The sequence below is a fragment of the Sturnira hondurensis genome, unplaced genomic scaffold (assembly GCF_014824575.4).
Source record: "Sturnira hondurensis isolate 20B ecotype Veracruz unplaced genomic scaffold, ASM1482457v3 Scaffold0008640, whole genome shotgun sequence".
Classification (NCBI taxonomy): Eukaryota; Metazoa; Chordata; class Mammalia; order Chiroptera; family Phyllostomidae; genus Sturnira; species Sturnira hondurensis.
This window is the reverse complement of record NW_028081271.1, coordinates 9,388,875-9,403,236: the sequence shown is the minus strand read 5'-3', so window position 1 is coordinate 9,403,236 and position 14,362 is coordinate 9,388,875. Positions and strand designations below refer to the sequence as shown.

Sequence of the window (14,362 nt, the reverse complement as noted above, 5' to 3'; positions counted from 1 at the left end):
GCAGTGCTTTTATCTGAACTCTGGTTGGAAGGGAGAGCACAAAACCTATCATTACTGTAGCAGTGAGACCCAAGGGGCGAGCTTGCCGGGTTTCGCTGACGTGCCGGGTTTCGCTGACGTGCCCGTAGAGGCACGGCTGAATGCGTCTCCCTTCTCCACCCTCTCCCACGGTGCTCGCCTCTTCTCTACATAAAGTTGGACAAATATTTAAAGAATGTTGGTTTGAAGGGAGGGTCTGATTATTACCCTGGAGCGCCCTGTGTTTCTGTTAGGCCCTGTGTTTGTGCTCTGTGCCTCCTGTAACCTATTTCCTGTCTCTTCTTTTCTGTTCATTTCTATAGTGTCCATGGAAAACATTGGAGAACAAGGTAAAATATATTATATTATTGTTTTAGATATAAAATCTTAAAAGTAGCTCAAAAAACAAATAGAATTCACTTGGATCTGGTTGGGATAAATAAACTGTTCTTTAAAAGTGTGGAGACAAGCTGGGGTTAAAGAAATTCTATGCACTTAGTTCCCAGACTGAATTCTGTCAGACAGCTGGCAAAGACTCTACCCTGAAATGGCCACATTTGTGCCAAAGACGCTCGTGGCTTCAAGATACGGGAATATCAGTCATTTCCTGTTTCAACTCTGAGTGTTACCCATGCCTGTGTCTCCTGCAAAATAAATCCATGGGAAAGATCATTGGCTCTACATATCTCACACTGATTCAAGTGCCTTAGTGGATAATTTAATTTTTTAATGATTATAAAAATATTAGTATCATTTTTTAAAAGTTATAATTGCTACTAATGCTTAAAATATCAAGTATGTTATATTTTAAATTACTGTCTTTTATATTACAGAATTAATATATATTAATGTATATATCAGAATTAATCATTTTCACCATATACAGGATTCATATTTTACATTGTTATAGTACTTCAAGAATAAAACACCAAAGTATGTCTATATATATACATATCCTGAAAAAAAGGATCAGAACATTTTTCTTAACAGTTGTCCCATGTGGTACATGTGACACACTCAAAGTTCCACTGGAAGAAATTTTTTGTCCAGATGGTTTTCTGTTTAAACTTGTTGTCACTAAAACAGTGACGGCCACCAGCTTTGCCTGGAGCTGAGCAAGTAAGCAAACAGCTTCTCACATAGGAACTGCTTTTGCTGTTCTTGGCCCACGAAGTGAAGTTCTTCAAGCCTGAATGTCTTGACGTTTGGTTAATGCTGCGCCTGTTAGTTAGAGGTGCGGGCATCCCTGCCCACCTTCACAGTTTAGGGAGGGCCCCTGTGAGCCCTTTTGTGATGGGTGGGCCTGCCTGCAGGTGGGTGGGCCTGATCAGGGCCGGAGATCTAATTATGCCTTGCTAGGGATTTTTTCAGTATCTCGCTGTAGGTATGAAAATTCACTCATTGGGTTGTGCTTATTCTAGTCTGATACAAATGAACTCATTTACAATAATAAAAATTAGCAGTCAAATTTCAAAATAGAATGCATCTGTTATCATTGGTACCTTCGGCATTTTAGAACAAGCAGATCGTTTGTGCATGTTCGCATGTGACAGTGACAGTCATGTTTTTCTCACTTTAGTTGTGTGCCTGATCGCTTATCATCTGCTTTTTGCGATGTTCGTCTGGTCGTATTGGAAAACCATCTTTACGTTGCCAATGAATCCTTCAAAAGAAGTAAGTTAAAATTTTAGTGAAGTCGTCCTCACTTTAGAAATCAACTATACTAACATGTCTTGGAGAATGAATTTTATGTATTTTTTATTAATGTTGTGAACTTATTGAGTGTAATAATTTTTAATATTGATATCTTAGTAAGATATCTTAGTATTGATATCTTAGTTGAATTTTCACTTGGTAAATATGTTTTTTGCACTGAATGACCATTATATTTCCAATTTTAAATCTGATAGGCATTGTATTTTTTACTTTAGACACCGGGGTGGGTGGATGGATGAACAGATAATTAGATCAGAAGGTAGACATGCTTCCATTATAATTATCATCCTGACGGTGTGTTAGTTGGCTGTTAGCCACCAAACAACAACAACAAAGTAATTATTATACTAATCTATATATCCAAAGTCTGTAGCCAGGCCACAGCTGTCAGGTATCCAGGCTTCTATTTTGTTACTCTGACACATGTAGTCTCCATTCCCAAGGGGACCTCTTGGCCTAAGACGGCTGCTCTGGTTCCAGCCATCATGTCTGCATTCCAGCCAACAGGCCAGAAAAAGTAGGAGAGAGAAGTAAAAGTGAATATCCTTCTTTATAAGGATACTTTTTAGAAGTTGCTGATGCTATTTCCACATACGTTTAGAGCTTAGTTATATGGCCATAATCTACTTGCACAGAATGCTGGGAGTGTGGGCTTTATCCTTGATGGCCATGTGAGCCATGTTAGAAGCAGGAAAGAATGGATATTGAGGGTTAGTAGCTGTCTCAGCCACAGAAGCTTTTAAGTAAAGTGATAGGATCAGATATGCATTTCAAAAAGATCATTCGGGCTGTTTGTTTCTGGGTCTTTAATCCTGGCTAAATCTTGCAGCAAAGGACTGTGTCTTACTCATTTTTATATCCTTGTCCCTTAGGTCAGGACATGTGTGTTGAATAGAAATAAACCTTGCCCCAGGAACAATAGTGTGGTTTTAGTAGGTGAACCTTTAAAAAAAAAAAAGGCTGGACATCACTGTAAATTGTTTCCTGAAGTGACCTGTTTGAAAGCAGCTATGGTCCTAAAGGCCAGTCCTTGTGCTGTGTGGCCGGGGACAGGATATTGAAAACAAAGCCACAGTCCTTGCAAAGAATGAACAGTACAGTTGGCCTCGAATGTATTAACCGTAGCTTTTCCCCTATCATCTGCTTGTTTTTCTTTTCATACCTCTTTTTCTCCCCGCCCCACCCCATCCTATCCGCCTCTTTTCTGGTGTCTCTCACCCCTGTCCTGGCCTGAGTTGCTGGTTTGAGGGAAAATGCTGACCTCTGTCATAGGTGATCTCATCCACTGTGCTGATGCTTATGACCTTACCGATGGCTTCTGTGTTCAAAATTTCCAAATGTATTTCTACTTCTGACCCCTCCCTTCACCTTCAACCTTTTATCTCCCTGCCAAACAGAGCTTCTTGATCATCCCACTGACGCCTCCAGTATAACACATCAAAGACTGAGTTCACCACCGTCTCCTTCCCCACACTGTGCCTCACCCGTGTCTCAGACCATGAGTGCCACTGACATTCACCTCGCCGTTCGGGCCAGGAGCTTGGCAGCCGTGCCTGGGTCTTCCAGCTTCCTCACCCCTCTGCCAGCATCCAAATTCTGCTGATGTTTTCACTCCATAATGTTTCCTTTTTTGTTTCAACTCCTTCCTTCCCAGTCATTCACTTAATTCATTTTTAATTATTTTTTTTACTTTTGAAAAAAATTTTAATTTATTGAATTTAGAGAGCGAGAAACAGCAATCTGTTGTTCCACCTGTCCCATGCATCCACTGGTTGACTCTTGTATGTGCCCTGACCAGGGATCGAACCCACAACCTTGGTGCAGCAGGACAATGCTCTGACCAGCCGAGTTAGCCAATTCAGGGTCTCAGTCATCTCATATGTCTGAGACAGTACAGTCTCGTCCTGTCTGGTGTCACTGTTTTCAGTCTTGCCTGTGTTCCCGTCTCAGAACCCTGCAAGAATTCATCCTCCAGCTCAAAGTGAAGTGACCCATCTAAAAACAAATGTGATGCCCTTACTCTGCTGCTTGTCTCCACTCAGTGACCCCACAGGTCCCCTCGGTGAAGGCCAGGCTCCTTATTCTGACGACAGTGACTTTTGTCTGAGTCTCTGAAATCCCCCTTTACACTCTACTCCTTCTTCCTTATATGTCATTTCCTGTCTACATCGTGCCATTCTTTTCCTTCTAGAGTATTCTTAGTTTCTTTCTCATTCAAATAATTCTGTTTTCATTGGTGGTGGTTCCTCATTATCTGCTAAGCCTCTAATGCATTGGATTATCCCAGAGCTCGGCCCCTGGACCTCTCTTTTATTTATCTATATGCATCATGACTTTACATGTGGGCTCATTCATTGCTGTAGCTTTCCAGTTAATATCAGTAGTCCAGTCCTGCCTTCCAAACTCCAGACTAGTTGACTGCTACTTATTTGGCATCTAATAGGAATTTCTAATTCAACATACCTGAAAACAATTTTCTGATTTCCGACCCACTCCCTTAATCCGCCCCCCATTTCCCAAATCGTCCCGTCTCAGCAGTGGCGGCTCCACTCGTCCAGTTGTTTGGAAAACACTGGAGTCATCCTCGGCGGCTCTCCTTCTCTCAGACCCACAGCCAGTCCATCTGCACACTCTGTAACCGGACTCGCAGGGGCCCTCAGCCTGAGCTCATGCCCCTAAACCTCCAGCTTGTGCCTCAGGCCACGCCCCCATCCTCTCTCTCTTGTACATTGCAGTCCCGTTGACAGGTCTCCTTGCTTTCGGACTTGGCCTCTTCTGCACGTTTTCAACATGGTAGCCAGAGTCATTCTTTTGAAAACAAGACAGGTCATATTATATTCCTCTTCTTCTCAGGACTTCCCTGTGGTGTGTGAGCCCACCCAGAGTAGAAACCTGGCTTCCCACTGTAGCCTAGCAGGGTGCACACGGCTGGGCCCAGCACCCATCTCCGCCCCCCTTTCTCTTTCCTGTTGCTTCAGTCCCATTGGCCTCTTTGCTGTTCCATCAGCATCGCTACCCATGTTTCTTGAAACCTGCTGTTTCTCCTGACCGGGAGCACTCTCCACCTGTGTGACCATGTCCCTTCCTTTTTTCCTATGTCTAGATTCAAGGGGTGCCTTTTCTTTGTGGTTTTCCGTAACCATACCATGTAAAGCTGCAAAACCCTGCTCCCCCAGGCATTCCCTATAAACTGGACCTTACTCCATTTTTCTCCATAGCATATCACTCTGTAACACGTTTCATATTCATTTTTTAACATCCCTAGAATATAAGCCCTAAAATGGCATGAGCTTTATCTCTTTTGTTCATTAATCCAGTGCCAGTATTAAGGCCCTGTCTCATCCATGAAAGGTAATCAATAAATACTTGTTAAGTGATTGAAAGTAGAGAAGAAGTTAGGTGTACAGATGCAAGTTTGTGTTGATATCTTTGGCAGGAAGTTGAGATGACTTCTGATTTCTCCTTCAAATTATATGTGAGGTGATCGACTAAGAGTGATGAGGGGGTCGGGCTGAGTGAGGTTTGGAGGAACAGAGAAGGTTTGAAATAGTGGTTGGATACAGTGGAAAAAATGAAATGATTCCAAACACAGGAGCAAGGACACAGTGCCCATGGAGCAGTTGTGCCCAGCTTTGCTGGGTGGTTTTTCCACAAAACACTTACTTGACTCATAGAACTGTGTGAGATGGATGTTATTTATTACCACTTTGCAGATGTAGCAATAGGCTCTGAACCTTAGCTGATTGTGCTAAGGTAAGGCATCGAGTGCTAGTGTGTGGCACAGTGAATGCTGACCTTGCACCAAAGCTCTGGTGGCTGTCAAGGCTCCATCCTTGTCACCGTGCCACGGACAGTGGACACCTTCAATAGTGGGTGTGCTCAGGACATCCACTGGAGCATGGAGAAAAATAGCAAGACTTACGTAGGTTATCCTTGTAGTGTTTCTCTTTAAAATTTCACATCTAAGGCACATAACATATTCACGAATAGCGTGCATATAGGGGTGTGTGTGTATACATATACGTGCACACGAATATACTGTATGGCAGTTGCGGTCTCAAATTATTTTTAACTGATACGAGGACGTGATCAAAAGAGTTTTGGAGACCCTTGTTGTGAAAGAAAGAGCCCTTGCTCGCTGGTGAAGAATGTTCAGTTATCCCATTAATAAAATGCAAGATCTTGGGCTACTTTTCTTAATTGAGTGGCAGCCAGAAACTCCTCACTTGTCAAATGAGGGCCCTGGACTGAAGTGGACCGGAAGGTGTTCTCTGTGCCAAAATCTTTCAAAAATAAGACTCAAGGAGTAGGAGAAAGGTAGTAAAAGAATATACTATTTAATACATATAATATTTATATTTTTCACACTATTGAGAGAAGGTCAGAGATTTGGCACACATGACTTAAAATATACTTTTTTCATAGCCAGTTGTTAAACTGCTTTTTTCAGTTTGTAAGATCTTTTCCCCAATATAAAAGTAATATAACCATCCTAAATTAGATTTAGAAAATGAAGACTAGGCAAAAGGAAAAAGAAAAACATCCCAAAACACTAATTCCTTTTACATTCTCGATTTCTTTCTAGTTACTTTTTTCACATAATAGTCCATCATTGGCTTATTTTCATTTTTAGTAAGAGCATAATATTCTCACTGAAATGTAAACATTTCCTCAGTCACATCCCATCTTGAATTTTCAGACTGACCCCAACTTTTCATATTACAGATAATGTCATTAACATGGTCATACACAGAGCATTACCCATTTAGGGATTGTTTTCTTAATATGACTTCTCATAGACAGAATCACTACATCAAGAAAATTTAACTCACTTTCCAAATTGTTTCCCCAAAGGATTTACTTATAATACTTTTAGATTTATCGGACCCTCGGCATTTGCATGTTATTAAAAAAACTGTTGCCAACTGCGTAGGCAAAGAAAAAGTTCTGTTTTAATTTGCTTATTTTTGGTACTTATGAGGTAATAGGTTTGTTGTTGTTCTAAGTGAAAAAAGAACCAGGAAAAAGAAATACAGTTCTGTGAGTTTTCTGTTTATTTGTTATTAGATTCTACTTTTTTCTTAATTGGTATGTCCTTTTAAAATTGTACTTTTTTAATCTGAAAACTGTATATGAGCCCAGATCTTGGTTCCCAATACTGCTCTCCAGTAAAAGGAACGAGGGCTCCTTTGAGAAATAGCCGATTCTAGAACCAGAACAGAAAACATTCTGGGTGAGCCAGGAGCATCCTGTGGTCTCAGAAAGTGAGGAAGTGCAAATAGACTTTTAAAACTGGTTTTTTGCAATTATCATATTGGAGCCTAAACAAACTTACATTTTGTTCAAATAAGTATTCTTTAATTGGTTGGAAGTATAAGGAGTAAAAGATGTGATTAGTCCATTTTGGGTGCTGGGAGAGAATTCAGGGATTAATTGTCCCCATGTTAAGACTCAAGTGAAAAAGCATACATGATAGATTTGTTTTTATTTTTGTTCCTAATGAGCTCCAATTGAAAAATTCATTGAGCCAAATTTGTTTAGTTTGCCATTTTATCTATTAGTATAACTAGTATTTGAATAGAAATCTATAGTTTATAAAGCACTTTTACATATTGTGTTCTTCTTGAGTCTCATAAACACCTGAGGAAATATTATTATTATTATCCTATTTTTTAGATGCATAAACTAATAAACTGTGAGGCTAACGGACTCCCCCAGATGTCAAACTCTATTATCTCTTTGAATTTATATACTATATACCACTAATGTTTTATAAATGCCCTTTTCTGGGTTAGTGGATCAATATGTTATCATTTCTTTGAAAATGCTGATTAAGATTTAAATCTGTTCCACAGTTCCATCTCTCTTATGCAGAGAAAGAGTTGCTGGAGAGAGAGCCAAGGGGAGAAGCCCACCAGGAAGTTCTTAGGCGAGCTGCCAAAGACCTTCCCATCTGCACCAGGACCATGTCTGGAGGTACATGTCAGTGATCAATGCTTTCACAGTAGTTCGTGATGACTGTGAGAGAGTGTATTTCTGTACTGGAAACTGTCAAGCACTCGCTGAGAAACACTGTGCTGTATGTATCTCTGTTGTTGTGCTCCAGTTGAAACGAGCTATGCGACCTTTACTGCACAGTTGCATGAAACACAGTGGAAATGTGAATGGCATGAGGCTCAGGGATCTTAACCAAATCACAGCCTGCTCCAGGTCTCTTCTGCCTACTTGGTAGGACTCCATGAATGACTGTAATCTTGATTTGTAGTAGTACTTGTTTTTTAAAAATATTTTATGTATTTATTTATCTTTAGAGAGAGGGAACGGGAAAGAGAAAGAGATGGAGAGAAATATCAATGTGTGGTTGCCTCTCATGTGTTCCCTACCAGGGACCTGGCCTGCAGCCCAGGCATGTGCCCTGACTGGGAATCAAACCAGCAACCCTTTGCTTCACAGGCCCATGCTCAATCCACTGAGCCACACCAGGCAGGGCTCACTTTTAAAGTTTTAATTATAGACCTTCCTATTCTTATTTAATTTAAAGGAACACTAGCTACAATAAATATAACATTGATCACTTAAATGTCTTTACAGCAATTATACAAATTATATAAACTGTAATTAAGGTACTGGTATAATTTTTCATCTTTAAAGTTTATGGTCATGTTTTCATAGATGCAACTCAAATAGCAAATCTCTTCTAGTTGGGTCAGATTTTGAAGATAATTTACCGGTGATCTAATTTAAAATTGTCTTGAAAATTAACACACATGGGCTGTTGACCCTTGCCTACCAAGATGTGCCCAGTATGTGACCTGAGACCCGGGCTGCTCCTTTTGGGGGCCACCAACCCCCTGTGGTTGTTGAGGACTTGAACTGCGGCCAGTCTGCACTGAGCAGTGCTTTAAGTATAAAATGCACGACTGATTTCAAAGACTTAATTTGAAGAAAAGGATGTAAAATATCTCATTACTATTTTATACTTATATTTGTTTCTAACTCCCCTTAAAATCATTATTGAAGCTAAGTCACATACAACTTTTTCCTCTTTGTGTTTACTGTTTCTCAATGAATAAGTGGTAGTTGTCTGATTTATGTCACTGGGTCTATCCCTCAAAGACAGAGATGCCAGTCCTTGGTGGCTACTAAGCACTTAAAATGTAACTCTAAGTGTCAAGTACATAAGAGGTTCAAAGAGTTGGTATAAAAATAAAACCCATAAAGGATGTTATTGATATTTTTATATTGATTGTATCTTTTTTAAAAATTTAAATTTATTTTTAGAGAGAGGGGAAGGAAGGGAGAAAAAGAGGGAGAGAAACATCAATGTGTGGTTGCTTCTCACACGCCCTCTACTGGGTACCTGGCCAACACCCCAGGCACGTGCCTTGACTGGGAATCGAACCGGCGACCTTTGGTTTGCAGGCTGGTGCTCAACCCACTGAGCCACATCAGCCAGGGCTGTACTGATGATATCTTCTGATATTTTGGATATTTAGTTCTTTGAAGGTAGCTCCCAGGGGATTTAACAGTCCACATGTGGGTCACATTATATGTCTCTGGACAACACTGCCTTCTACTTCAGTACTTGGCAGGAGCCAGTGGGACCTTGTAGTGTTGCTGGAACATACCTGGGGGCCTTCTTTACACAGGAGCCGAGCAGCAAGACCGTGCCGTTTGTCTCTGCAGCTCCTGAGAAAGGGAGTTGTGAGGGGGGATCGGGAACTCACTTCAGTATTGAAGACGGCTCCATGTCGGCCTGTTGTCTAAGAAGAGCTGGTTTTATTCTTAGTATAAAGCAACTGTTTCCTTGTTCAGAGATAATGTTAGTTAACATAGCCCTGGTGATTATTTACTGCAAGTGTTTTCCAGATTTTAAATTAGTAAGTTTGGTTTCACTGGTCCTACGGGAGTGCCCACTTAGTAACTGCGTTCCTGTGATTTGGGCAGCCTGCTTGCCTCCTGTCCAGATGCCTGGGACTGAAGGAGCCTCTCCACGTCACTGATTCATAATTGTCTTGGTATCTGTATCAGAGAACAAAGGAGCAGCTCTTCAGGTACAAGGGCTGACATTCTTACTGGATTAGTACTGAAATCAGTCCTTCTAATACTTCTGAGCTTGCACCCCACCCCACAGAGATGTGAGATCTTTCCCTGTTTAATTAAGCAACTAAGAGAGTTTGTTCACAAATTTCTAAAATGTGTTTCGCATCAGATTTCTAAAACGTGGTTGTATCCTTCCCCCAGTTATCCTGGCAGGGTACAGGAAACAATTCATTTCGCTGAGAGAGACATTCTGTTTACTTGGATAGAAACGGACATACTTACATCCTTTGGGAGCCTCACCATAACCCCTGACAATTGCAGAGCCCTAGAAAAATTTCCCCCAAAGATTCTCTGTCTGTGGGAAACCCCCAGTTCCAGAGAACTGAGACTGTGGGCAAGTCACTCCATGTGAGTGCTTCAACATCTCGTTTTTACCAAGTTTAAATGGGGCACGCTTTCCAGAATTTGAACTTGAGGAGACGGTAAGAGCCATTCAATGGCATGTTCCATTCCCTGTTCAGTCGAAGGCTAAGTGGATCTCCTTGTCCCCAGCAATCCGCTACTGTGACAGATGTCAGCTCATCAAGCCGGATCGCTGCCACCACTGCTCCGTGTGCGATAAGTACGAAAAGCCATTACTTCTGACTGTTTGCATGCCGGTGATCCTTTTAACTGAATGCACTTCCTTCCCCACAGTTTTCCAGATTAGCTCCTCTCCTGCCTTATTTAGGAAACAGAACTGGCACCATCACCTGCATTAATAACAAGTGCGGTTTAGGGCCAGAGTCTGTCGTCCTGTTTCCCCCAGATCACACTGACGTGAATGAAGTGCGGGAGTTTCGGCAGCTCAGACTTGGCTAGTTTGACTTAGTAAATATTTGTTCTGTGACTCTTTCCCATCTTTATAAAGATAACTCACTGGGCTTCGTGACAGTCTCATGTTATTACGTACTATCCCCACAAGCGTGGTGCTACTTGGCTTAGGGATTGCTATTAAAGGAGAAGTTTTATCCAGACTTTCTGTAAATCTGTTGACACTGTGCACTTTGTTAGCATAAGACAGTTGTATGTTAACACATTGTGTTGTTTTTAGCTGTTAAAACATGTACATTTGAATTGAAAGTATTGTATCACAACTGGAACTGGCTATGTATTTTAGATGAGGACTTTTGCTATGATTCAACTTTTAGATAAATAATTTTGTAATATTTTACTTGCTACAACTCCTTTGAAATAACTTTTAAGTCTATTTTTATATTTTAATGGTGCTACATTTTTACAGGGTGTTGAGTTTTGTGTCTGTCTGGGTTTTTTTAGGTGTATTTTGAAGATGGACCATCATTGCCCGTGGTGAGTCTGGCTTCCACACATCACTAAACGGAATGATTTCTCTATTTGAACCTTTTTATGATTGAAATCTTGCCTTAGCTGATCTTGGAGGTACTTTTATATTTAATTTCTGGCATTGGTTTGATTAGTTCAGAAGAGTCTTTATTTAGGAGAATTTCCATGAAATAATTTTACAACCAGTAACATAACAATCTAAAAGTTAATGTCTCATATTTGCTCAGAACAAATGGTTTTCTTCACATGCACACACATGAACATAGAAATTCTAAACTACTCCCCAGGAATTATGCCTGAATGTGCATATAAACGCAGTACCTCATTGGAAGGTTCTAATTATTCATCTAAAACTTTAACAATTTATTTTATATAAAACTTGGCGTTAATAGGTAGGGTAGCAGATATGCAAATATACACATATGTTGAAATAAGGCTTTCCACTTAGAATGTGTTAGTAATTTTTAAAAAAAAAATTTCCATTCTATTATTTTTTTCTTTCTTTTTGTTGTTCAAGTACAGTTGTCTCCATTACTCCCACCACTCACCCCCACCCCACCTGTCCCCACCTCCCACCCCAGATCCTGCCCTCTTTGTCTTTGTCCACGTGTCCTTTATACATGTTCCTTGACCACCCTTCCCCTTTGTTCCCCATTATCCTCCTCCTCCCTCCACTCTGGTGACTGTCAGTTTGTTCTTTATTTCAATGAAGCCTCTGGGATATTTTGCTTGCTTGTTTGTTTCGTTGGTTCAGTTCCACTTATAAAAAAGGATTTCTAAGTCATGAAATCAGGTGACTCAGTGGAGGACTGTTTGAAAGATCTGATTAACTAATGAAGGTGATTTTTCTGCCTTTCCCTGGGATTCCTCATCCCAGTGTGCACGTGCTTTTGATGGTCACACTGAGGTGGTCAGCCGGCCTGCAGTGGGACATCACGCATGACCGTGCCACAGCCTCGTCTCCCTGCAGGGCTGGCACCTGAGGAAGTGACACCAGTTGTAGGTTGACACATACAAGATCTGGCACAAAGAACACCCCTATTTGTATCATAAAGTCTTTTTTCTATCATAAAATCTTTTATTACAAAATGATAAGCATGTAAGTTGGTAACATAACAATATCACACTTAAGCACACCATATGACATTTTAGGTGAACAGCTCCTATTAAAATGATAAATGATCACACCCATGTTATTACCCTGCCCACCACGTGAAGCAGGTGTTCCTTCTGCTGGACGCTGTACACGCCCAGGGAACGATTATCTTAGTTGCCGGGAACCATGGGGGATGTCAAGTTTACTGTCTTAACCATACCCACCCCAGGACGCCTTTTCCTTTTGTCCGTGTACATTTTCTCCTTTAACACGTCAAGGCCCCTTCACTGCCATGATGATGACCTTCTCGGAAAGGATCTTGGTAACTCACCTCCATTTTGTATTCATTTTCATGGTATCTGTTCTTTTGCTTTCCTCTTTCTTTCGTCCATGGTATCCATTCTGTTCAAATTCTCATCAAGTCATTTCCCCCCTATCTTTAATTATGAGTAGCCCCAATCCTCCTTATGTTCCTCTGTTGACCCTTCTATAGCACATGCTGTCACCGTTGTCCTACCCTGCCCCCCATATCCCCAGGACGCGCCTGTGAGTCCACTGCACCTGCAGGGGCCGTTCCCATGGCTGCTGACGGCTCCCCACCGGAGACACCTCTGGTTCTTTGCTGCTTGGCCCGAGGCCCCTCTTCTGCCCGGGGAGGTTTGCTCTACCCCTAAGTGCCAGGGAGGGTGTTAATGCTTCGAGAGGCAGCTCTCAACCAGGGGGGGCCTGGTTCCGGACACGTGCTGCTCTCAATTCTCTCCCTTCCTTGTTTCAAATAAACTGCATTCAGGTTCTTGACTCAGGGTCTGTTTTAGGAGGAACACACCCTTTTTTCTGGATAGAGGTGTGTTCTAGGTAGAATTTAGCTGAGTGGCCAGGAAATCAGGGGCACAGAGTTGACTCTGATTTGTGTAAATTAAAGTAAGGAGGGACTGGGACGAGGTGGAAACAGTAGGAGTCGATCCCAACGTAGTCCGTACCTACGCAGCTTGCCATGTCCTTGATATATTCACAAAAGTTACAGACAGAGAAAATACTTACTACATAGCCTCTTTTCTAAACCTGCAATTAATTTGACTTTGTAAGAAACTGAGAGCAAAATTTGACAATCTTTCTAATTTTGGCAGACCCTGTTAAATAAGTGAGGGGGGACAGATATAAGACTCCACAGTTTTTAAAGTGGGTCCAGATCACGTACCTATATACCAGGGTCAGATTGATTCCCAGTCATGTATCGAAAATACTGTTTTCAAGCCCAGGTTGGTTGACTCCATGAATGCCAAACCTGGGGGTACCGAAGGCTGACTGTGTATTCATTGAACAAAAATCTGTGCATAAATGGACCCGTGTGGTCCAAACCTCTGTAGCTCAGTGGTCGACTGTAGAGTTATATGGTTTATGATTAATGAAAGCAGTGTTGCTTATCAAATTGTATTTTTGTTTTTTACATATCATATTTTAAAAATCTAAACACAGAACTTTTTTGCAGTGAAGCAGATTTTTAAAAATGCTTATATGTGTGAAGAAATCTTACGAGTTAGACTTAACAAACACCAGTACATTTTAAATGCCAGGAATCTACCTGCTGTGTTAAGGTAGAACGTGTATGTACCTATGCTGAAAATATGAAACTCATTGCAAATGTTTTTGTTTTGTCAACAGGGTGAACAATTGTGTCGGATTCTCAAATTATAAATTTTTCCTTCTTTTCTTGGCTTATTCCCTGCTATACTGCCTTTTTATTGCTGCTACAGATTTACAGTATTTTATCAAATTTTGGACAGTAAGTAATTATCTTGTTGACTTTTTAGGTGTACAACAATATACAATAAACTTTAGCATTAATGAATTATTTCAGACACTGACTTTGTAGAATTGAGCTCATTTATAGTCAGTCCCCATTGTTTGCAGATTCCGTATTTGTGAATTTACCATCTTTCTCAAGTTTCTTTGTGTCCCCAAATCAACATTCACAGAGCTCTTATGGTCACTTGCAGACACCCACAGAGTGGCCGAAAAATTTGCGTGACCCATTGTCAGTTGAGATCAAACCAGGAGACTGTCTTCTTGTTCCAACTCTCATGTTGTTACCCAACTGTGCTTTTCAGTCTATTGCCTCTCTTTGCATTTTTGTGCTTTTTGTTG

At 41.0% G+C, this 14,362-nt stretch overlaps 1 protein-coding gene across 1 annotated transcript in view; it reads left to right on the top strand.

The window, feature by feature from the left end:
- Window positions 1-14,362, top strand: part of ZDHHC2 (zDHHC palmitoyltransferase 2) — a 51,694-nt gene that overhangs the window by 21,922 nt on the left and 15,410 nt on the right. The window contains exons 2-7 of the mRNA XM_037055272.1: window positions 342-368; window positions 1,598-1,692; window positions 7,590-7,710; window positions 10,330-10,399; window positions 11,095-11,127; window positions 13,880-14,000. Of these exons, the coding sequence (XP_036911167.1) occupies window positions 342-368; window positions 1,598-1,692; window positions 7,590-7,710; window positions 10,330-10,399; window positions 11,095-11,127; window positions 13,880-14,000 (467 nt within the window). The remainder of the gene's footprint in view (window positions 1-341; window positions 369-1,597; window positions 1,693-7,589; window positions 7,711-10,329; window positions 10,400-11,094; window positions 11,128-13,879; window positions 14,001-14,362) is intronic.